The sequence below is a fragment of the Hemitrygon akajei genome, chromosome 1 (assembly GCF_048418815.1).
Source record: "Hemitrygon akajei chromosome 1, sHemAka1.3, whole genome shotgun sequence".
In the NCBI taxonomy this organism is placed as follows: Eukaryota; Metazoa; Chordata; class Chondrichthyes; order Myliobatiformes; family Dasyatidae; genus Hemitrygon; species Hemitrygon akajei.
This window is the reverse complement of record NC_133124.1, coordinates 83,255,989-83,278,865: the sequence shown is the minus strand read 5'-3', so window position 1 is coordinate 83,278,865 and position 22,877 is coordinate 83,255,989. Positions and strand designations below refer to the sequence as shown.

General features: G+C 39.9%; 1 protein-coding gene across 4 annotated transcripts in view; it reads right to left on the bottom strand.

The window, feature by feature from the left end:
- Nucleotides 1-263: 263 nt before the first annotated feature.
- cep192 (centrosomal protein 192) overlaps nt 264-22,877 on the bottom strand; it is a 200,383-nt gene continuing 177,769 nt past the window's right edge. For all 4 annotated transcript variants that reach the window (XM_073046717.1, XM_073046708.1, XM_073046697.1 and 1 more), the window contains 5 exons: nt 22,340-22,459; nt 14,118-14,230; nt 7,092-7,215; nt 2,840-2,898; nt 264-789 (listed from right to left, as the gene is read on the bottom strand). In XM_073046717.1, coding sequence (XP_072902818.1) covers nt 651-789; nt 2,840-2,898; nt 7,092-7,215; nt 14,118-14,230; nt 22,340-22,459 — 555 coding nt within the window. In that variant the 3' untranslated portion in view covers nt 264-650. The remainder of the gene's footprint in view (nt 790-2,839; nt 2,899-7,091; nt 7,216-14,117; nt 14,231-22,339; nt 22,460-22,877) is intronic.

Here is a 22,877-nt window from a genome sequence, read left to right as displayed (position 1 = left end):
TTACTTTTTTCTGTGGGGGTGGTGGGGAATTTTGGGGTTTGCAAGTTTTGTTTCTTTTTCTTTTTCATGCAGAGGGAAGGAGTTAATGCCTTTCCTTTCAACACTCCCATGGTCTTTCTGTATTTCCTCGCTATCTGGAGAAGACAAATATCAGAGATGTATTGTACATGCACATTTTGACAATAAAATGAACCTTTGAAATATCAGTTCTATTGGATTTATGCTCTACTCAGTTTGAAACAAAAAAATCTCAAAAACATAAATAAATATACATTAACTTTATTTCAAATATACATCAAAATATAAAAACAGCCAAAAAAATAAAAGTTTGTGCAAATTAATTTGTTATACAACACTGAAGGAAAGAGCAGAAACCTGCAGAATCCTGCCACACAATGCTGGGGTTTTTAATTTAGTATGGTACAAATATTTACCAAAATACTTTTGAAAAGTCACAGTGATGGTGTTAAATCAAAATAGCACCAGTGTATAAATAGCTTAAATTTACAAATTACAGTTTTATATTTTGTATACAAAAGGTGCTTTTTTAAATATTGTTACAAGATTTCTACACTATGTTAGAGTGTCAAATATTATCTCCAGGTTAGTTCTTCAGTCAGGTACTTCAAGTTGATAATGCAGTTCTATGTTCATTCTTTTGTAACAGATTCACCAACAAGTCGGATAGGGATACTTCCACATGTATCTGTTTGTACCACGAGCAGTGCTTCGAATTTTCCTTCTGACTGTGGTTTGAACTGGACAGGCAGATTGATGTAGTGTTGAGCACTAGACAAAATAGCACAGATGTTAAATGAAAACAACAAGAAGCAAAGTTTTCTTCCCCCAAAACCTTATGACTAATAAAATTTTCTTAAAAATTGGCTGGTCTGTGTATGTATTATCTATCCAACAGTGAAAAGCAGGAGAATAGTAACATACAAACTGTTAATTAACACCAAAACCCACTCTATGCCCCCTCAAATACTACAAGTCTTGAAATAGGGGCGAACATTTGGTTGAGAAGTACTATGTAATACTACTGTAAGAAATCCATTCTGTCTTGTTGTGGAGAGACACCAAACTGAGGTCCAAGCCTGGAAACAACTTAAAAAAGATGTGACAACACGAGTGAATCTGCAGATGCTGGAAATAAATAAAAACACAAAATGCTGGCAGAACTCAGCAGGCCAGACAGCATCTATGGGAGGAGGTAGTGACGACGTTTCGGGCCGAAACCCTTCATCAGGAGTCTCGGCCCGAAACGTCGTCACTACCTCCTCCCATAGATGCTGTCTGGCCTGCAGAGTTCTGCCAGCATTTTGTGTTTTTAAAAAAGATGTGAATGGAATTTTGACTTTAATTTCAATAAGCACTGAAATAAAGGGATAGATGATGTTTGTTATACAAAGTTCAGGTTACACCCCATTCAGTTCAAGTATCTTTGCAGATTCACAATGTAATGCAGTGAAGCTGGATGAATTAAATTATGAAGGAAAGTTAAATAGGTCTTGCATTTAACTTAAGTGTAGAAGATTAAGGGAAAATCAAATTGAAATGTTTATGAGGACCTATGTTCTGAGGGGATAGTTTACAAAAATGTGGGCAACAATCTTATTTTCTCAGTTAAGAACCTATTAAAACCAAGAAAATTGAACTTTAAAAGTATCTTGAGATTAGGCCAATTGAAAATTATCAGCTTTATTCTTCCAATTTCTCATCAATTGATAAATTTTAATTACAGATAAAGACTTATAGGGAGGAAATGCAGGGCAACATGATCGTCCAGTGGTTAGCCCTGTGTCTTCATAGCCCAGGGATCAGGCTTGACTCTGACCTTGAGTACTATTTGTGGGAGTTTGTAAAATTGCCCTGTGACTACATGGGCTTCTGGGTGCTCCAGTTTCTACCCACATCTGAAGATGTACTGGACAGTAGATTAAATAGATACTGTAAATTGTCACTAAAGTAGGCAAGAGAAATAATGGAAAGGCAGTTGAGGGGTATATTATTGAGAATGAGATCCAAAGGAATGACAGGATAGGTCTGCTGGAAACTAGTATGTAGCTGATGGACAGAATTATTTCCACCTATTTTGTAATAAGGAGGAGAAAGGAATACGTTAGATTGTTTTTAGATCACAAATGCCATATTAGGAAGTTAGTGAGAAACAAAAAAGGGAAAGACTGAAAGAAATCTACATGCTGGTACACTATAATAGAGAGCCTACTGAAGATCCAAATTTATCTTGCATTGACCTTCTGCAACTTCTGGGACATGGAGAGATCAAGAAGCAAACATGCTTTATAAGTCCACAAGGTGTTCCAAATTACTTTGCAATTAAAGCCTTTGCGAGTGTAAAACTCATGGCAAACTCTCCTATCAGGAAGATAATAAATTCATCAATAGTTATTTGGAAATCTCAGTCAGGGATTTGGTAAAACATGTTACTTCAGTAACCACATCCCAGGGAAGGGTAAAAGAAAATGTTTTATTGAATCAATTTCATTTTGGACTTCTTTTTTTTAAATTAAGGGTGCAGTCAAATTTGAAATACTAAAGCAATTTTTCCACTGCATTTCATTTTGCTTATCATTGATTTTTAATTTGCTCAGCTTTGGAGCTTACTCTGTTCCAAATAAATGAGAATTATACACACACATGTTCTATCTTTTGTCCAACACACAGAAAGATGTATTCCCTTCTGCAATGAAAGCATGAAGCAAATAACTTAATATAAACACAAAGGTCAAGAAGAGAACCCAAATCTTCTGCAAAGCTTCGAGGTTTGAAATTTAATTTGCTTCTTTTTATTTTGCGCTTCTTATCGGTCACTCACCGCAATGAATAATTGGAATGCTTGATATAAAATGGTTCTCTGGGATTTACAAACTTCAGCTGCAAATCAATATCAAAAGCATTAGCATAGCCACAAGCAAATACAAACATGCTCATTCCAAACATTCGTTTTAAAATTACTGTTTTACCTAATAGCTTAAGTTATCAGCAATGGTGTCAAACTTCATATCGGAAAAGCTTTTGAACACCATTTTAGTTATTGGCATGAAGCAAGACTGCAAATCAAATTCACATGCATCACTCTATTAACAGCATTATCAGTTTTTCAGCTCATTTATTCTTCTTTCTTAGAAAACTTATGTGCAAATAAAAACTGGGCTAAATTAAAGATTTCACTGCCATTTGTAATTATTCCCAGTAGTAATTTGCACAATGCAAACAAACTGATTAAGAATAGGATCAATAAACAACTTGCAAATAAAACCAAAAGTTTACATAATGGAATCAACCAATTAAGGGCCAAGAACCCAAGTCCTTGACCCCAGCACTTTTCCCAATGAAGCTACTGACAAGCTTCAGGTACACTGAATCTTATCTTTAAAAACTTGTTATTTCCTTTTTGCCTGAAATCATAAACACTTGCTTATCATCTTCCGTCAAACACTTATCTTTTTCCTCAAACTGACATGGTTCTTTCTAATTAAGTTGCTGATTTAGAACATACAGTTCTTGTTTTTAAAAAATAGATTTTGATTAGAATGAATGTTATAGCAAAAGCAGCTGGTGCTATCATCTCTGAGAAATAAATTAGACCATATTTCATTAACAATGTTTTATTGCATGAAAACAAAATTTACTTGATCTATCAAAGTATCGATTTAATACAAAATGTAATTTTCTCTCACGATTTAAAACATCATAGCACCTTTATCTTTTGGATATGTATAGTCAGTTAAGATTTCCTTTTTCCTGGCCTGACTAGAATCACGGAAATGGTCTTCAATCTGAAATTCAGTTTCTCCAGAGACTGATGCTGCCTGAAAGTGCGAAGTGATAAATGCTGGATCGTTGAAGTTCATGGCAGAGGACAAAGTTAATTGCAGGATTCTCAACAGCATGGAGCAACTGAGCGATCTTGGGATTGGAGTGTATTTCTATGTTACATTGACTGTTTGGACTGAGACAAAACAAAGATTTTTACTCATGTATGTGAAGGATGTATGAAACGAAGTCAATTCATTTCAATTCCAAGTCCCCAGATCCTTCAAAGTTGCCATGCAAGTTGATAGGATGGTTAAGGCGGCATATGCTATGTTGGCTTTTATTAATTGGGGATTAAGTTCAAGAGCCATGAGCAAAAGTTCCAGCACTATAAAACTCTGGCTAGACCACACTTGGGAGTATCCTGTTCAGTTCTAGTGGCCTCATACATAAGGATGCAGATGAGATTTCTAAGCTGGGGCCTGGGTTAAAGAGTATATTGGATGAAGAGAGCTAGGGCTAAGGATTTTCTCATTGGAACAAAGAAGAACGAGAGTAAATATGATGGAGGCATAGATATAGTGGGTAGATATCTCCTTTTTCCCAGCGTGGCATGGGTAGTACAAGAAGACACATTTTAAGGTGATGGCAACAAAGTATAGGGGATGTCAGAGGTAGATTTTTTTTAAAAAGAGCACGGTAAGGCACTTCGGGGGTATAGTAGATGCTGATACATTGAGGACATTAAGAGATTCTTTGATAATTACATGGATGAAAGAAAATGGAAGGCTATGTGGGAGGGAAGTGTTAGATTGATTTGGAGTAGGTTAAAAAGTCAGCACTACACTGTGGGCTGAAGAGCAGGTACTTGTGCTGTACTATTCTATGCTTATTCTATAGCACAGGGTTATCTATTTATTACTGACGAGAAGTTATTTCTTTGCACAGAAAGTTAAAAGGAAGTTACAAATATCATGCCACTCTTCAAGAAGGGAGGATGGCAGAAGAAAGGAAAATATATGCCAGTTAGCCTGACCTCAGTAGTAGGAAAAATGTTACAGTCAATTGTTAAGGATGTTGTTTCAGGGTACTTGGAGACACATACTAAAATAAGCCTAGGTCAGCATGATTTCCTGAAGGAAAAACCTTGCCTGACAAATCTGTTGCATTATTTGAGGATATACTAGGCAGGAGATAAAGAGATAAAGGAGATAAAGTGGATGTTGTTCATTTGGATTTTCAGAAGGCCTTTGTCAAGATGCTGCATACACAAGACTGCTTAACAAGATTAACAGCCCAGTATTACAGGCAAGATACTAATTTGGGTAGAAGATTGGCTAACTCGCAGGAGGCGAAGTGTGGTATATAGGAGGCCTTTTCTGGTTGGTGCCAGTGACTAGTGGTGTTCCACAGGGTTCAGTGTTGGGATTGCTTCTTTTTATGCTACATGTCAATGATTTGAATGGCCAAGTTTGCAGACATACAAAGATAGGTGGAGAGTAGGTAGTGCTGAGGAAGTAGGGAGTCTGCAGAAGGAGTTGGGACAGATTGGAAGAATGGATAAAGAAACAGCAGATGGAATATAGTGTAGGGAAGTGTATGGTCATGCAGTTTGGTAGAAGGAATAAAGGCATAGATTGCTTTCTAAGTGGGGAGAAAATTATAAAAAAAATCAGAGGTGCAAAAGGGACTTGGGCAAGATACCCCAAAGGTTAACTTGCAGGTTGAATCGGTGGTAAGGAAGACAAATGCAATGTTAGCATTAATTTCGAGAGGACTTGACTTGAATACAAAAGCAAGGGTGTAATGCTGAGGCTTTATAAGGTATTGGTTAGACCATACTTGGCAGTATTGTGAGCAGTTTTGGACCTCTTATCCAAGAAAAGATATGCTGGCATAGAAGGTTCAGAGGAGGTTCATGAAAATGATTGTGGCAATGACAGGGTTAATGTACATGGGGCATTCGAAAGCTCTGGGCTTGTATTGCTAGAATTTAGAAGAAATAAGGTGATCTCAGTGAAACCTAGTGAATATTGAAAGGCCTGGATAGAGTGGATTTGGAGAGGATGTTTCCTATAGTGCTGAATCTAGGACCAGAGGGCACAGGCCCAGAATGGAAAAAACATCCAGTTAACGACGAGATGAGAAGTAATTTCTTTAGTCAGAGGTTAGTGAATCTGTGGAATTCATTGCCACAGAGAGCTGTGGAGGCCAGGTCATTGGGTATATTTAAAGTAGAGGCTGATAAGATTCTTGCTTAGTCAGGGTGTCAATGGTTACAGGGAAAAGGCAGGAGAATGTGGTTGAGAGGGATAATAAATCAAGCTTGTTGGAATGGCAGAGCAGCCTTGTTGATCTGAGTGGCCTAACTCAATGTCTTATGGTCTGATGGTCTTCGGAATTTTCTAAAGGTTTGAAACAGTTGAGTATGGTGAAGATCATCTTAATATCTAAATATTTTTTTTAAAACTAGTCAACGTTTAAAATTAATGAAGTCTGGTAACATTCTGGGATAGCAATCCACTTGATTGTCACCTTACATCCTAAATGTAAATCCTTTCTACCACTTGGGTACTATGGTTACAATGCAGTGCATTCCAAACCAATAACGTCTTCAACAATAATCCCAACCATTATGATTTTGATGAACAAAGGCTGCAGATGACTGGGAATGGTATCATCTACAAGACCCTCCAAGTTATCCACTAACTTGAATTAGAAATACATCATTGTCCCTTCAATGTGCCCAAGTTCAAATCTCAGATCTCCCCATTTATTATTTGGCAGACAGCACTAATTCAAAAGTTAAGATTTCCTTTCTAAGGGCAATTAGAAATTAGCTTTGCTAACAATAGTGATATTACATTAATTAATAATTTAAGCTGATCTACATCAGTAATTTCTGCATCAACAATACTATCTATACCTAGGATCCGCTGACAAGATTCCAAATAAGCAGATGAGTAAATATTTGAAACTTAAAAACCAGTTTTCTAAACACAACTTAAAAACAAAGCTCTCCAGTCAACGATACAAACACAAATGGTAGTGGACCTACAAAGTGTAGCAGGTCAACACAATACACTGCCTGCGGGAAAATATCTGCGTGAGAAGAGTGGGAACTTCCAGTACTTTTTCTGTTCAGAGGATCATGTAATGAGTTTGTCATTCAATTGAAGAAACACATTTGCCTTTGTATATTGCAATACTATTGTTAAATAATTTAGCACAAGTATGCTGTGACACAACTTAAAAATAATATCCTCAATTTAGACTATGCTTAAACTTACTTACAGGAAAGAGAAACTCACCGAATGTGCAACGGAGGAACTATTACGTAAATGAACCTTTAATGTGCTTGACTCCCGAACAGGTGTTATAGGGAATGAGTACGAATCATCAGGAGCATAGACACCTTTGAATGACACCTCTCGCCTACAAATACCAAAATTTAAATTATACTCACAAACTTTTGCAATACTTTCATGCCACAGAAACAGAACTTTCAATGCAACAATGGAACAAACTAAACAATTCTGAACAAGCAACGCATTTTCTCCCTATTAAGTTTCAAAACAAAAGGATAATTTTGTTAGAATGAAAGCCAAGGATATATTTGGAAAATGATTAACTGCACAGGTATGCTATATATGGATTTCCACAGAAATGGATGATTTGCTAAACAGAAATTCAAGGAATAAAAACAGCACTGGTAAAGAAAAAACTGGCTTAGAAAAAGGGGGGACCCCCGTTCAATGTCTAAATTATCAAAGAACATGTATATCACCATATACTACCCAGAGGTTCATTCACAATAGATGCAAAGAAACAATTAATGAAAAACTCAACACAAAGATGGACAAACAACCAAAGTACAAAAGACAAACTCTAAATACAAACATAATAATAATAATAATAATAATAATAATAATAATAGTTAAATAAGGAATAAGTAATATTGAGAACATAAATTGCAGAGAACTTGAAAGTGAGCCCATAGGTTGTGGAATTGGGTCAGTACTGAAGCTGGCTCAGGAGCATGATGGTTGAAGAGTAATAACTGTTCCTTAACATGGTGGTGTGGGACCCAAGACTCCTGTACCTCCTTCCTGATGGTAGTAATAAGAAGAGCATGGCCTGGATGGTGGGGGTCCTTGATGCTGATTTTTTTTCCAGCAGCTCTCTTTGTAGATGTGCTCAATGGTAGGGAAAGGTTTTTTCCCCCAATGATAGACTGGGCTGTACCCTCTGCTTTTTGTAGACTTTTTCTTTTATGGACATTGGTGTTTCGAAACCAGGCTATGATGCAACCAGTCAGGATCATAAGAGGGTTGTGATTAACAGTAGCTTTTCCAGTTGAAATGAAGTAGGCATTGGCATTCTTCACTGTTTTGTACTGGGGCAAATATTATTTTTGAAGTTAGACATGCGTCTGTAGGGCAAAGTTTCAAACTTCAACGATGGCACAAAGAATGAAAGTAAGTTAAAGTCCAAGGAGGGAAGGCAAATTCAAGAAGCTGGTGGCAAGAGCAAATATTTAACAACTAGGAAACAATGCAGAAGTGCAAAATTATAACATTTTGACATAAATAATGCAAATTATACAGTATATAGTACTGTTCTAAAGGGGGAGCATTAATAAATATCTGCATAAGAAAGCAATTACTTAAGTAAAGGAAATTTCAGCTGTGAGGTCAGACTACAGAAACTAATATTCTTCTTGGAGCAGAGAAGACTAAACTAATTGACAGAAGTGCACCAAATCTAGACCTACTTAGATAATGTAAATAGCAAACTGTTCCCATTATAGCATGGTTTAAGGACTAAAGGATGCAGAATCAAATTAGAATAACTTCTAGGGGTTATGCAAGGGAAACCTTTGTGCAGTATATAGTTATGAGTTAAAATGTACTGCTTGAAAGTATGAATAATATAAATTTAATTTTGGCTTTTAAAAAACTTGATAAATATTTAAAATTTGAAAAGATTGATGGGAGAAACAGCATGGAAATGAACATAATTGAGAAATAACACACTTCTGTAGACATATTGTTAAAAGTATCCTGTTTGGTTGTATTATAGTCTTTTAAGGCAATTCAAACGTGTAGGAACACAAGGTGTTGCAGAATAGTGGACTCAGCCTAATGTATCCCCCCACACTGCAAAAAGGCAAAGATCCCCACCAGCTATGCCATGCCATTTTATTGCAACTACTATTGGATAGGTGATACAGAACCTGAAGTCCCACACAGCCATGTTCAAGAACAACTATTTATCTTCAATCATTTGGTTCTTGAACCAACTGGCATAACTCTAAATGCTACAGTATAGCAACACCATAACCACTTTGCACTAAAATTTGTGCAGTTTTGGGATTCTTTGAGCAGTTTGGACTAGACAACGGGGTGACCCGTTGAGGCACCCTTTGAGAGAAGGGTAGTGCAATCTAATGTGACCAGAATGAACATTACATTTTCCTGAATGCTATTGGTATTGCTTTGCTTTGGAAATTGAAGAAAACCTCAGTTTTGTTAAAGAGTAACATATAGCAAGGCAAATATAGCTCCACCTCATTTAACAAACGACTCTTTGATGGTATCATTTCTGGTTGTTCTGCCACCTTTGTGCATCTTGTTGTCATTCTGGAGACGTGCAGTCCTTTCATCCGCCATCTCTTCATCTCTTTCACTGTTTATTCATTGTCCCTGATCTTGGAGACGTGTATTTCTCCGCTCCTTTGACTCTTCCTCTCTCCTCCTCCTGTGTCTGCTTTTGTCATTCTGGAGTCGTGCAGCCCCATCTTTTCATCTCTTCTGCTGTTTGTTCCTTGTCTCTGATCTTGGAGACGTGCATTTCTCAGCTTTGTCTCTTCCTCTCTCCTCCTTCTGTGCCAGTTGTTGTCATTCTGGAGATGTGCATGCCTCTCCTTTCGGTCTCTTCTTCTCTCATCTTTTTTGTCCTGACCCTTTGATCATGGAGTCGTGCGGCCTTGGCCTCATCCGATTCTTGTTCTCTCCCTCTCCTTGCCACTTTCTGACAACGCTTGGCGTCATCCCTTGACCATAATGTCCCCCTTCTCTTTCCACGCGGCATAATTAGGCCGACCATTTTTTCTACCCTAATGCTGGATAGAAGATATGAAGCGGTAATACCAAAGCCTCCAGGATGCTTATTATTCTTGATGATGTAGTTGGCGCTCTCCTAAATGGACGTGATATAGTCACCGCTGTCCTTTGACTGCAGCAAAGGGTTGATGGGTGTTTCAAAGTATGTAATTACAATAAGATTTAATTATCTTTTATTGATGGGTTGCAGTTTGATCTGTCCCAATCCTGCACATGCTGATGGTGATTAACAGAATGTGACCACTTTAAATAGAGGTGCCCTGCCCTTTTGCTACGGTTGGTGTCGCTGCTGTGAACATTGTGAGTCGCTTCTAAGGCTGGCCATGCGCATGAACCTTGGTGTCGGGTCATGGTTTCCATCATGGCTGACATCGGCTCTCAGGTGAAAGCGGGGCTGTTGATTTTGGTGAGTGAGCAATTTTATACGAATATATATCCCTGAACTTTGCCTGCATTCTGTATGTTAGCACATTTAAGTTGATTTAGCCAAAAATAGTGCCGGTGTATTGCACTATTTGCATTAATTGGAGGTCAGACAGACAACAGAGCACAAGAGTTTTAGTAGTATACAGATATACTGGCATTGGAGAGGATTCATTCTAGGAATGAAAGGGAACGTCTAGCAGCTCTTGGGCTGTAACCCCTGGAGTTCAGGAGAACGGGGGTGGGGGGGGATCTCATAGAAACATTCCGAATGTTAGAAGGCCTGAACAGATTAGATATGGTAAAGTTATTTCCCATGGTAGGGGAGTCCAGGACAAGAGGGCACGACTTCAGGATTGAAGGACGTCCATTTAAAACAGAGATGTGGAAAATTACTTTAGTCAGTGGTAAATCTGTGGAATTTGTTGCCACAAGCGGCTGTGGAGGCCAAATCAGTGGATGGATTTAAGGCAGAGATAGATAGGTTCTTGATTAGCCAGGGCATCAAAGGGTATGGGGAGAAGGCAGGGGAGTGGGGAAAACTGGAAGAATTGCATCAGCGCATGAGTGGTGGAGGAGACTCGATGGACCAAATGGCCTACTTCTGTTCCTGTATCTTATGGTCTTAAAACTGACTTTTTGTTGGGATTGTATTTTTTCTTGTAAAAATATTCTGCAAATATTTGATTACATCTGTATAAGCGTGGACTTATGCACCTGAAAATAAATTCAACTTTGACTGAAAAAGTCAAGTTGCAACTACATAAAACTTTGGTTAGGCAGCACTTGGAGTTTTGTGTGTCACTCTATCACAGGAAGGATGTTGGAATTCTTTGAGGATGTAACATGCAGGGTAGTCAGAGAAGAGTCAGTGGATGTTGTTTACTTGGATTTTTAAAAACCCTTTGACAAATTGCTGCACGTAAGGCTGCTTAACAAGATAAGAGTCCATGGTATTACTACAGGTCATGGTGCGACTGTACAGGGTGCTGCTGAGTCCGCACTTTGAGTATTGTCTTTGGTTTCAGTTGCCCTGCTATGAGAAAAATGTTATTAAACTGGAATCAGAGCAGAAAAGATTACAAGGATACTGTCAAAGCTTGAGGGACAGATGAAGGGTCTCAGCCTGAAACGTCGACTGTTTATTCCTTTCCATAGAGAGTGCCTGGCCTGCTGAGTTCCTCCAGCATTTTGTGTTTTGCCTTGAAGAACTGAGTTGTAGGAGGAGGTGATCTTACAGAGGTGTATAAAATCACGAGGGACATAGAGTTAAGGTAAGAGAAGAAAGATTTAAAAGGAACTTGTGGGGCAACTAAGTGGTTGAGGCAGGTACAATAACAATTTCAAAAAGACAGTTGGACAGTTGCATAGATTGTAAAGTTTTAGAAGATTATGTGCCAAATGCAAGCAAAAGGGACCAGCTTGGAGGAAGTATTGTGGACAAGTTGAGCCAAAAGTCATACATGTATGACTCTGACCATCAACAGCATCTCCATTGCAGGGTAGGTTAAAAAAAAGGAGATATACTGCAAATACATTCAGGATACTAGGACTAAACAAAAGCAGAGAGAATAAGTGCAAAGTACTTGTGGTGAAACTTAACAAAACATTCATATAACTATTACAGCACGAAACAGGCCATTTCGGCCCTTCTAGTCCGTGCCAAACGCTAACTCTCACCTCGTCCCACTGACCTGCACTCAGCCCATAACCCTCCATTCCTTTCCTGTCCATATACCTATAATACAATTTTACTTAAATGACAATATCGAACCTGCCTCTACCACTTCTACTGAAAGCTCATTCCACACAGCTACCCCTCTCTGAGTGAAGAAATTCCCCCTCGTGTTAAACTTATGCCCCCTAACTCTCAACTCATGTCCTCTTGTTTGAATCTCCCCTACTCTCAATGGAAAAAGCCTATCCACGTTAACTCTATCTATCCCCCTCATTATTTTAAATACCTCTATCAAGTCCCCCCTCAACCTTCTACGCTCCAAAGAATAAAGACCTAACTTGTTCAACATTTCTCTGTAACTTAGGTGCTGAAACCCAGGTAACTTTCTAGTAAATCTTCTCTGTACTCTCTCTATTTTGCTGACATCTTTCCTATAATTCAGTGACCAGAACTGTAGACAATACTCCAAATTCGGCCTTACCAATGCCTTGTACAATTGTAACATTACATCCCAACTCCTATACTCAATGCTCTGATTTATAAAGGCCAACATACCAAAAGCTTTCTTCATCACCCTAGCCACATGAGATTCCACCTTCAGGGAACTATGCACCATTATTCCTAGATCACTCTGTTCTACTGCATTCTTCAATGCCCTACCATGGAGACCAAGTCTCTGGATGCTTTCAAGAGAGAGTTAGATAGAGCTCTTATAGATAGCGGGGACAAGGGATATGGGGAGAGGGCAGGAACGGGGTACTGATTGTGTATGATCAGCCATGATCACAGTGAATGGCGGTGCTGGCTAGAAGGGCCAAATGGCCTACTCCTGCACCTACTGTCTATTGTCTATTTATTCATTTGGCCAGAACTAGCAGAGTTTTGGTTTTAAGTGTTGAATGCTACAACAGAAAAAGAAGGTTTTAAGGAGGTTTGCAGATTTATCAGAATGATTCTAAGGATGAGGGACTTGAGTTGAACAGGTAACTGAAATTCAGTGGGAACTGGGCATATATGTACTATTCTTGCAAAAAGTGGTCATTGTGGCTTTCTTCAATATTAACCTGTGATTCATGAAACCTAAATATTCATGATTAGGAGATGGAGACTATGGTAAAGAGAAATGAATAATTAATTCATTTCAGGCTATGACAAAATCAAACAAACAGCAATGTTCACAATAAACAGGTGTTTAACATAGTGTCAACTACACTTAGGTGGCTTCTGCTATTAAAGATAACAAGTTGTCACTTTTTATTGTCATTTCGACCATAACTGCTGGTACAGTACACAGTAAAAACGAGACGTTTTTCAGGACCATGGTGCTACACTGAACTACGTAAACTGACACAAAAACTACACTAGACTACAGACCTACCCAGGACTGCATAAAATACACAGAACAGTGCAGGCATTACAATAAATAATAAACAAGACAATAGGCACAGAAGAGGGCAGTAGGTTTTTAGTCCGATGGCTTGGGGGGAAAACTTGTTACATAAATAAACAGCTGAATGGAGGTGTCTGGGATTCCGTCCGTTTCTGTACTCCCGCCGAGTATTTCGTTGCCACAGATGTAGTCCAATTTAATGTCCATTGGAGAGCAGAATGGACGGGAGAGCCGGCCGGCTAGGGCTTGCTCTTTTCCTGGCACTGACTCCTGCCCACTCGCCTTGCTTCCATTTCCTCACACATCGCTTATGATTTTCCCACCTCTGGCCATCGGCATCAGGCGACTCCAAGGACTGCAGGCCCGATTCCCTCGGCAAATCGAGGTCGCGCAATCTAACCAGCAGATTTTCATGAAGATTTGTTTTTGGACGATCTCTGTATTATAGCAGTATCTGGCAATGGTAGATAGTTGTTCTGTTATCCATTGCCCTAAACCCTAATTATGCCTTAAAATTAAATTTAAAAAAACTAAATTAAAGTAGCACCAGATCTAAAAAGTCGCTGTTGCCGTGTGCCACGCTGCCTATCAAGTAAGATGCAAACAAAAATTGCAGCTAAGAATGCAAAACTTGTTATACTTCACTGGAGAAACGATAGATTGAATGAGACCAATATTGTACTCTAATTTAACGACTTGTAGCAAATATTTTCTTACTGACCCAGTTTTGGTTAATTTTTCTGACAAAGACGTCCTTGTTTTCACTGCCATTTCTGTTTTTACTAGTTGCGTGGCTGAATTGGTTTCCTTGGAGTTCATTTTGGGTTTTGTTCCCTGGAAAAGAAATTAGTTTATTGCACCATTTCTTTGCTACTAAATGGGGAAAAATGAATTCACAATTATATCAATATTTGAATTTGTGTAAATAAAAATAATTGCTGCATCCAAACAGCTTTTCCAGGCAATTAACATTGTCTACAGAGATTTTAACAAGGATTTTTAGCAAATTTTCATGAGAGGCTAGTCGAGACGGTTAAGTTGCCTAACATTCAGGATGAAATAGTCAATTGAATTTAGCATTGACTCAGTGGGAGAAGACAGAGTGGTAGTAGATGCTGCTCTCTCACTGGGAGTTTGTGACTAGTAGCATGCTGCAGGGATCTGTGCTGGGTATGTTGTTATCATATTAATGATTTCAATGATAATATGATTAAAATGGATCAGCAAATTTGCAGATGACATCAAGATCGAAGGGATAGTGGAGAGCGAGGAAGGCTATCAAAGCTTGTACTGAGATCTGGACCAGCTGGAAAATGGGAGATGGAATTAAATGCAGGTGAGGTATTGCAGTTTGGGAAGACAAACCAGGTTACAACTTACATGGTGAGTGGTAGGGTACTGAGGTATGTGGTAGAACAAGGGGATCTGGGAATACAGACATAATTCCTTGAAAGTGATATCATGGGTAGATAGGGTTGTAAAGAGAGCATTTGGTACATTGGCCTCCCTGGAGCATGGGGAATGAGAGGAGATTTGATAGAAGTATACAAAATTATCAGGGGTATAGATAGGGTAAATACATGCAGTCTTTTTCCCCTTGAAGTTGGGTGAGTCTAGAACCAGGGGTCATAGATTTAAGGTGAAAGGTGAAATGTTTAGGGGGAACCTGAGGGGAAACCTCTTCACTCAGATGGTGGTGCAAGTAAGCAACGGCCAGCTGAAGTGGTGGATGCTGGCTGGCACATACTAGAGGGGCTGAAGGGCCTGTTTGTGCTGTAGTGATCTATGACTCTTTGCCCTTAAACACTCATAAATGTCACCCATCAGCCTCCTACATTACAGTGAAAATAAACATCAGCCTATCCAATCTCTCCTCATAACTTCAATCCTTCATTCCAGATATTAGCCTGGTGAATCACTTCCACATTCTCTTAATTGTTTTCCAAATCCTTCCAGTGCATGTGGGTACTAATGGCATGGGTAGGACCAGTGACAAGGTTCTGCATAGTGAGTTCAGGGAGTTAGGTGCTACGAGAAGAGCAGGACTTCCAGAGTTGTGATCTCAGGATTGCTACCCGTGACACTTGCTGGTGAGGCCAGAACTAGGAAGATTATACAATTTAATATCTGGCTAAGGAGTTGGTGTAGGAGAGAGAACATAAGATTTTTGGACCATCGACTCTCTTCCAAGGAAGGTGGAACCTGCACAGAAGGGACAGTTAGGATATTAGGACTAATATCCTAGCAGGAAGGTTTGTTTGTGCTGCACAGTGCCCTGAGCTGTGATATTTTTCGATGCAAGAAGTATTGTGGAAAGGTGGATGAGCTCAGGGCATGGATCAACATCTGGAATTACGACACTGTAGCCATTGGTGAGACTTAGATGTAGGAATGGCAGCACAATATTCTGTGGTTCCATTCTTTTAGATGTGACAGAGTGGGAGGGATTAAAGTGATTTCATTCGTACGTAAAAGTCCCAATGGGAGAGCGTGTGATACTGGGTCTGCTATTAGGGAATGAGACAGGGCAGGTGACAGAAGTTTTGTAGGAGAACACTCTGGATCCAGTGACCACAATACCATTAGTTTCCAAGTAAATATGCAAAGAGATTGGTCTAGTCTGCGGGTTGAGATTCTAAATTGGAGAAGACTAATTTTGATGGTATCAGAAGTGATCTGCCAGTTGTGGACTGGGGCAGGCTGTTTTCTGGCAAAGGTGTACTTGGAATGTGAGAGACCTACAAAAACAAAATTTCGAGAGTACAAAGCTTGTATGTGCCTGTCAGAATAAAGAGTAAAGATAACAAGTGTAGGGAACTTTCAAGAGATATTGAGGCCCTAGTTCAGTGAAAAACAGGAGATGCATTACAGGTATAGGCAAGTAGGAACATGTGACGTGCTCATGGAGTACAAGAAATGCAAGAGAAAGTTATAGGCTGGTGAGTCTGACATTAATTGTGGGAAAGTTATTCCAAGGGACCAGATATATAAGTATTTGAATAGACATGTGCTGATTAGTATGACTTTGTTAATGGTAGGTCATGTCTAACCAATCTTGTAGAGTTTTTCGAGGAAAGTGGATGAAGGCAAGGCAGTGGATGCTGTCTACATGCACTTTGGTAAGGCATCTGACAAGGTTCTGCATGGGAGGCTGGTGAAGAAGGTTTAGTCACTCGGCTTTCAGAAAGAGGTAGTAAATTGGATTAAACATTGGCTTTGGGGGAGAAGCCAGAGAGTGGTGGTAGAGTGGTGCCTCTCTGACTGGAGATCTGTGACTAGTTGTGTGTCGCAAGAATTGGTGCAGGGTCCTTTCTTGTTTGCCACCTATATCAATGATCTGGATGATAATGTGGTTAACTGGATCAGCAAATCTGTAGATGACACTAAGATTGGGGGTGTAGTGAACAGAGAGGAAGGCTATCATAGCTTGCAGAGGGATTTGCATCAACTGGAAAAATGGGCTGAAAAATGGCAGATGGAATTTAATGCAGACAAGTGCAAGGTTTTGCACTTCAGTAGGACCAGCCAAGGGCAAGGCATTAAGGAGTGTGGTAGAACAAAGTGATCTGGGATTACAGGTACATAATTCATTGAAAGTGGTGTCACAGGTAGATAGGGTTATTAAGAAAAGCTTTTGGCACATTGGCCTTTATAAATCAAAGTATTAAGTACAAAAGATGGGATGTTATGTTGAAGTTGTACAAGACGTTGGTTAGGCCTATTTTGGAGTACTGTATGCAGTTTTGGTCACCTACCTACATGAAAAATGTAAACAAGGTTGAAAATTTACAAGCATGTTACCTGGTCTGGAGGACTCCAGTTATAAGAAAAGATTGAAAAGGTTAGGACTGTATTCTTTAGAACAGAGAAAACCAAGAGGAAATTTGATAGAGGTATACAAAATCATGAGGGGTCCAGACAGGGTAAATGCAAGCAAACCTTTTCCACTGAGTTGAGTGCGACTACAGGTAGAGGTCATGGCTTAAAGGTGAAATGTGAGAAGTTCAAGGGGGACGTGGGGGAAACATCTTCAGTCAGAGGATCAGGAGAGTATGAAATGTACTGTCAACACAAGTGGTCCATGTGAGCTCGATTTCAGCATTTCAGAGAACTTTGGATAGGCACACAGACAATAGGGATATGGAAGGTTATGGTTCCATTGGAGGTTGTTGGGAGTAGACAGTTTAAATGGTTCAGCACAGATTAGATGGGCCAAAGGGCCTGTTTCTGTGATTCATTTTTCCACGTCTATGACTCCCTCTTGCATGAAAGCTACCCCAGTCAATATTGGGAAAGTTAAAAGTCCTCTACTAGTATAACCATATTGCTTTTGAACCCTTCTGTAATCAGTCTCTGTATTTTTTCTTCTAATTTATAGGCCATTGAGAGGACTGTAGTATAACCCCATCAAAGTGACTGCCCCTTTCTTGTAGTTCTCCCCACAGAACCTAATTGGGTTGATCCCTACAGGATATATTCCCCAAGTATTTTCATAATGTTCTCCCTAATAGTGCCTCTCTCCTTCCCAGACACACATGGACTTTCTGCATCTTTGAACATCAAACCACCAGTCCTGCCCTCAACCATGTGTATGTGATTTCAACAATATCATCATCCCTTTAGCTGATCCATCTCTCAGGTCATCCACTTTACCTGCAGGGCTCTTGGGCCTAGATACACTATCGTGCTCCTTGCTTTTACCTACTCATCCCAGTGGACTTGACCATTTGTTATTCAACAGAAGACAGTGCAGCATGTGGACTGCTGTCATTTTGCATTGCACATCCGTACCTCATTAGTTTAAATACTCCCAACCAGCAACAGCAAATATCCCCGTGAATGTACTGGTTCCTCTCCAATTTAGGAACAACCTTACCTTCTTGTACAGGTCACCCATGACACAGAAGATCCCAACGATCCAAAAACTGGAAGCGCTGCCTCCTACATTCATTCATCCCATCTTCCTGATTTATACGGTACTTACAAGCACATGGCACACAGAATAGTTCTGACATTACAATCCTAGAGGTCCTGCCTCTTAATTTTCTACCTAGTGGGCCACACATATTAATAAAGGCAAATAAAAACAAAGCAGGAATGAGCAGAGCTGCTATTGTGCGAGTGTTAGAGTGAAAATAGGCTATTGACAGGAGAAGGAAGGGAAATAGGTATCCAATGCAAAGTACCTGTGTTGTGCGCCCATTCTCCTCAACAATAAATTTACCTTTTTGGATACTGTGGACGGGGACGATCTTCCAGGGGTGGGGGGGAGCCACACTAACCATGTCCCTGGCACTGACTCTGGGGCTGTGGCTCAGAAGGGAAAGGGGAGAAGAGGACTGCAGAAGTGATAGAGAAGTAGACACGAGATCATGAGATTCTGTGAACTCGATAGAGACTCCTGGATGGTATGTTGCTTCCCAAGTACCAGGGTCAGGGACATTTTGGATTGCATTCATGACATTCTAAAGGGGGAGGGTGTGTAGCTAAAAGTCTTGATATATTCTGGCGACAATGACATAGGCAGGATAAGTGAGAAGGTCCTCAAAAAAGAATTTAGTGAGATAGGTAGAAAGCTAAAAAGCAGGACATCTAGTGCCTGTGCCATGTGCCAGAGAGGGCAAGAATAAGGATGACTTGGCAGATTAATGTGTGGCTGAGAAGCTGGTGCAGGGTTTTAGATTCCTGGATCATTAAGACCTCTTCTGGGGATGGTACAACCTGTACAAAAGGGGCGGGTTACACCTGAACCCTTGCAGGCAAATTTGCGAAAGCTATTGTGGATGGTTTCAACTAATTTGGCAGTGGGATAGGAACCAGATTAATAGAGGAAGGGATAGGGCTGTTAGTTTACAAGCCGAGACAGTGTATCGTGAGACTGTCAGGAAGAAGTCAGATGGTGAGGCAAAATTGTCCTCAGTGGGATGAGTTGCAGTGTAGAAGGGGGACAAAATCAAAAAGGGTACTGGATACAGGATTAAAGGTTTTATATTTGAACGCACGCAGTATATGGAAAAAAGTAGATGATTTTGTAGCGCAGTTTGAGATTGGCAGATATGACTTTGTGGGCATCACTGAATCATGGCTGAAAGCTGGGAGCTTAATCTCCAAGGATACACGTTGTATCAAAAGGACAGGCATGTTAGCAGAGGGGATGTGTGGCTCTGTTGGTAAAAAAAAAATCCCTAGAAAGAGGTGACATAAGATTGGAAGTTGTAGAATCCTGATGGGTAGAGTTAAGAAGTGAAACGATAAATATACCCTGATAGGAGTTATATAAAGGCCTCTGACCAGTAGCCAGAATTACAGCGGGAGATAGAAAAGGCTTGTCAAAAGGGCAATGTTACGATAGACATGGGGATTTCAATATGCTGGTAGACTGGGATTATCAGGTTGGTGTTGAAGCCCAAGAGAGAATTTGTAGAATGCCAACAAGATGGCTTTCCAGAGCAGCTTGTAGTTCAGTCCATTAGGGGATCAGTTATTCTGGATTAGGTGTTGTATAATGAACCAGATTTGATTAGGGAGCTTAAGGTAAAGGGACCCTTAGGAGCCAGTGATCATATGATAGAATGTACCCTGAGTTTGAGAGGAGTCAGATGTATCAGTACTACAGTGGATAAACTGAATTACAGAGGCATGGGAAAGGAACTGGCCAAAGTTGACCAGAAGGGGATACTAGCAGTGATGATAGCAGAGTACCAATGGCTGTAGTTTTTGGGAGCAATTCGGAAGGCGCAGGATAGATACATTCCAAAGAAGAGCATGTGTTCTAAACACAAACAAGAGAAAATCTGGAAACACTGGAAATCCAAGCAACACACACAAGATGAAGAGTCTCGGCATGAAACATCAACTGTACACTGTTCTATAGATGGTGCCTGGCCTGCTGTGTTCCTCCAGCATTGCATGTGTGTTGTTAAGTATTCCAAAGGCAGGATGATGCAATCATGGCTGACATGGGAAGTCAAAGCCAACATAAAAACAAACGAAAGGGCATATAATAGAGCACAAATTAGTGGGAAGTTAGAGGATTGGGAAAAGTAGAAACCAACAGAAAAAGAAAAAGCCGGGCGGGGGACGGGGATGGAGAGAGATGAAATATAAGGAGTTAAAGAAAGGTAACAGGAGACATTAGATTGATGAAACTTGGCACAGGAGAGGTGGTAATGGGGGGAACAAAGAAATACAGATAAACTGAATAAGTATTTTTTATCAGTCTTCACTGTGGAAGACACTAGTAGTATGCTGGAGTGCCAGGGTGTAGAAATAAGTGTAATTGCTATTACTAGGGAGAAGGTGCTTTGGAAGCTGAATGGTCTGAAGGTAGATAAGTCACCTGGACCTGATGGAATACATCCCAAGGTTCTGAAGGAGGCAGCTAAAGAGATTGTGGAGGCATTAGTAGTGATCTTTCAAGAACCACTTGATCCTAGAATGGTTCTGGAAGAATGGAAAATTGCAGATATTACTCCACTCGTCAAGGAGAGAGGAAGGCAGAAGAAAGGAAAATATATGCCAGTTAGCCTGACCTCAAGTGGTTGGAAAAATGTTGGCAGTCAATTAAGGATGTATTTTCAGGGTATTTGGAGGCACATGACAAAAAAGGCTAAAGTCAGCATTGTTTCCTTAAGGGAAAATGTTGCCCGACAAATCTGCTGGAACTCTGAGGAAATAACAAACAGGATAGACAAAGGAGAATCTGTCGATGTTGTATACTTGGATTTGCAGAAGGCCTTTAACACGATGGCACATGTGAGTCTGCTTAACAAGATAAGAGCCCATGGTATTATAGAAAAGAAACCAGTACTAGCACAGATAGAATATTGGTTGACTGGCACAAGGCTAAAGTGGGAAAAAAGGGAACCTTTTCTAATTGGCTGCCTCTGACCAACGGTGTTCTAGAGGGTCAGTGTTAGGATCGCTTTTTTTAAAAAATGATTTGGATGATGGATTTGTGGCCATGTTTGCAGACGATAGGAAGATAGGTGGAGGGGTAAGAGGTGTTGAGGGAGAATGGAGGCTGCAGAAGGTCTTGGATAGATTAGGAAAATGGACAAAGTAGTGGCTAATGGAATAGTATCGGAAGGTGTGTGGTCATGCACTTTGGTAGATGGAATAAAAGTGTAGACTATTTTCTTAATAGGGTGAAAATTCAAAAATCCAACATGCAAAATGACTTGGGAGTCATCGTGCAGGATTCCTTAAAGGTTAGTTTGCAAGTTGAGTCGGTGGCGAGGAAGACAAATCCATGTTAGCATTCATTTCGAGAGGATTGGAATGTAAAAGCAAGGATGTAATGCTGAGACTTTAAGGCACTGGTAAGGCCTCATTTAGAGTGTTGTGAGCAATTCCTTACTTAAGAAAGGATGTGCTGACATTGGAGGGCTTTCAGAAAAGGATCACAAGAATGATTCTGGGAATGAAAGTCTTATAGTATGAAGAGCGATTGATGGCCTTTACTTACTGGAATTTAGAAGAATGAGGAGTGGGGAGGGCAAGAATCTCATTGAAACCTCTCGAATGGTAAAAGGCATAGATAAGAGTGGAGAGGATATTTCCTATAATGCGAGAGTTTAGGACCAAATTATATTGCCTCATCAGAATAGATCATTTAGAATGGAGATAAGAAGGAATTTGTTTAGCCAGGGTGTGGTGAACCATGGAATTCATTGCCACAGGCGGCTGTGGAGGCCAGGTCACTGGGTGTATTTAAGGCCGAGGTTGAGAAGGAGGAGGCTGAGGGGAAAAATGGATCAGCCTTGATGGGCCAAACAGCCCAATTCAGCTCCTCTGTCTTATGGTCAAAAACACTAAATTTCTTGTGCAAAACCACATCTCTCTTTTTGCCTAGGTTAAATTGCATGTCATGCAAAGTTATACACTCACATACCCAAATGGATCGCACTCATTTCAAAAACAGAAGCCTTCATTTTCACTTACCACACCACGAAGTTGAAACTGAATCTTGTTCTTTATATGTGGCTCTGCAACCAGACGATATTCCAGATCCCAAAATTGAGCATAATCCCCCTTATCTCGAGGCATGAAAGAGACAGGCAACTAGAAGAGATCACAAAGTAACTTCATTAATCACAATAATTAGTACTGCTTCTTTGAGTTTGAGCAATTTCAAATTTTAGGAATACAATTAAAGTCCAAATATTTTCTGAATGCAGCTGGTCTCGTGCTCTGACCTTCAGGACCAGACTCCTAAAGAGAACCTTGACAGAGGCCTTAAGGAAATCCACAGACGACATTAACCGCAATACCCTTCAATGATGAGAGCAGTGTAGATCTATGTAGAGTTAAGCAAGGCTTTTGACAAGGTCCCAGTGCAATTTGCCAACCATGTCTATCCAAATACTTGTGTATTTGGTCTCTTAGAATACCTTACAATAACTTTTCCACGACTGATGTCAGGCTCACGGGCCAAGAATTTCCTAGTTTATTTTTAGAGCCTTTCTTAAATATATTATCC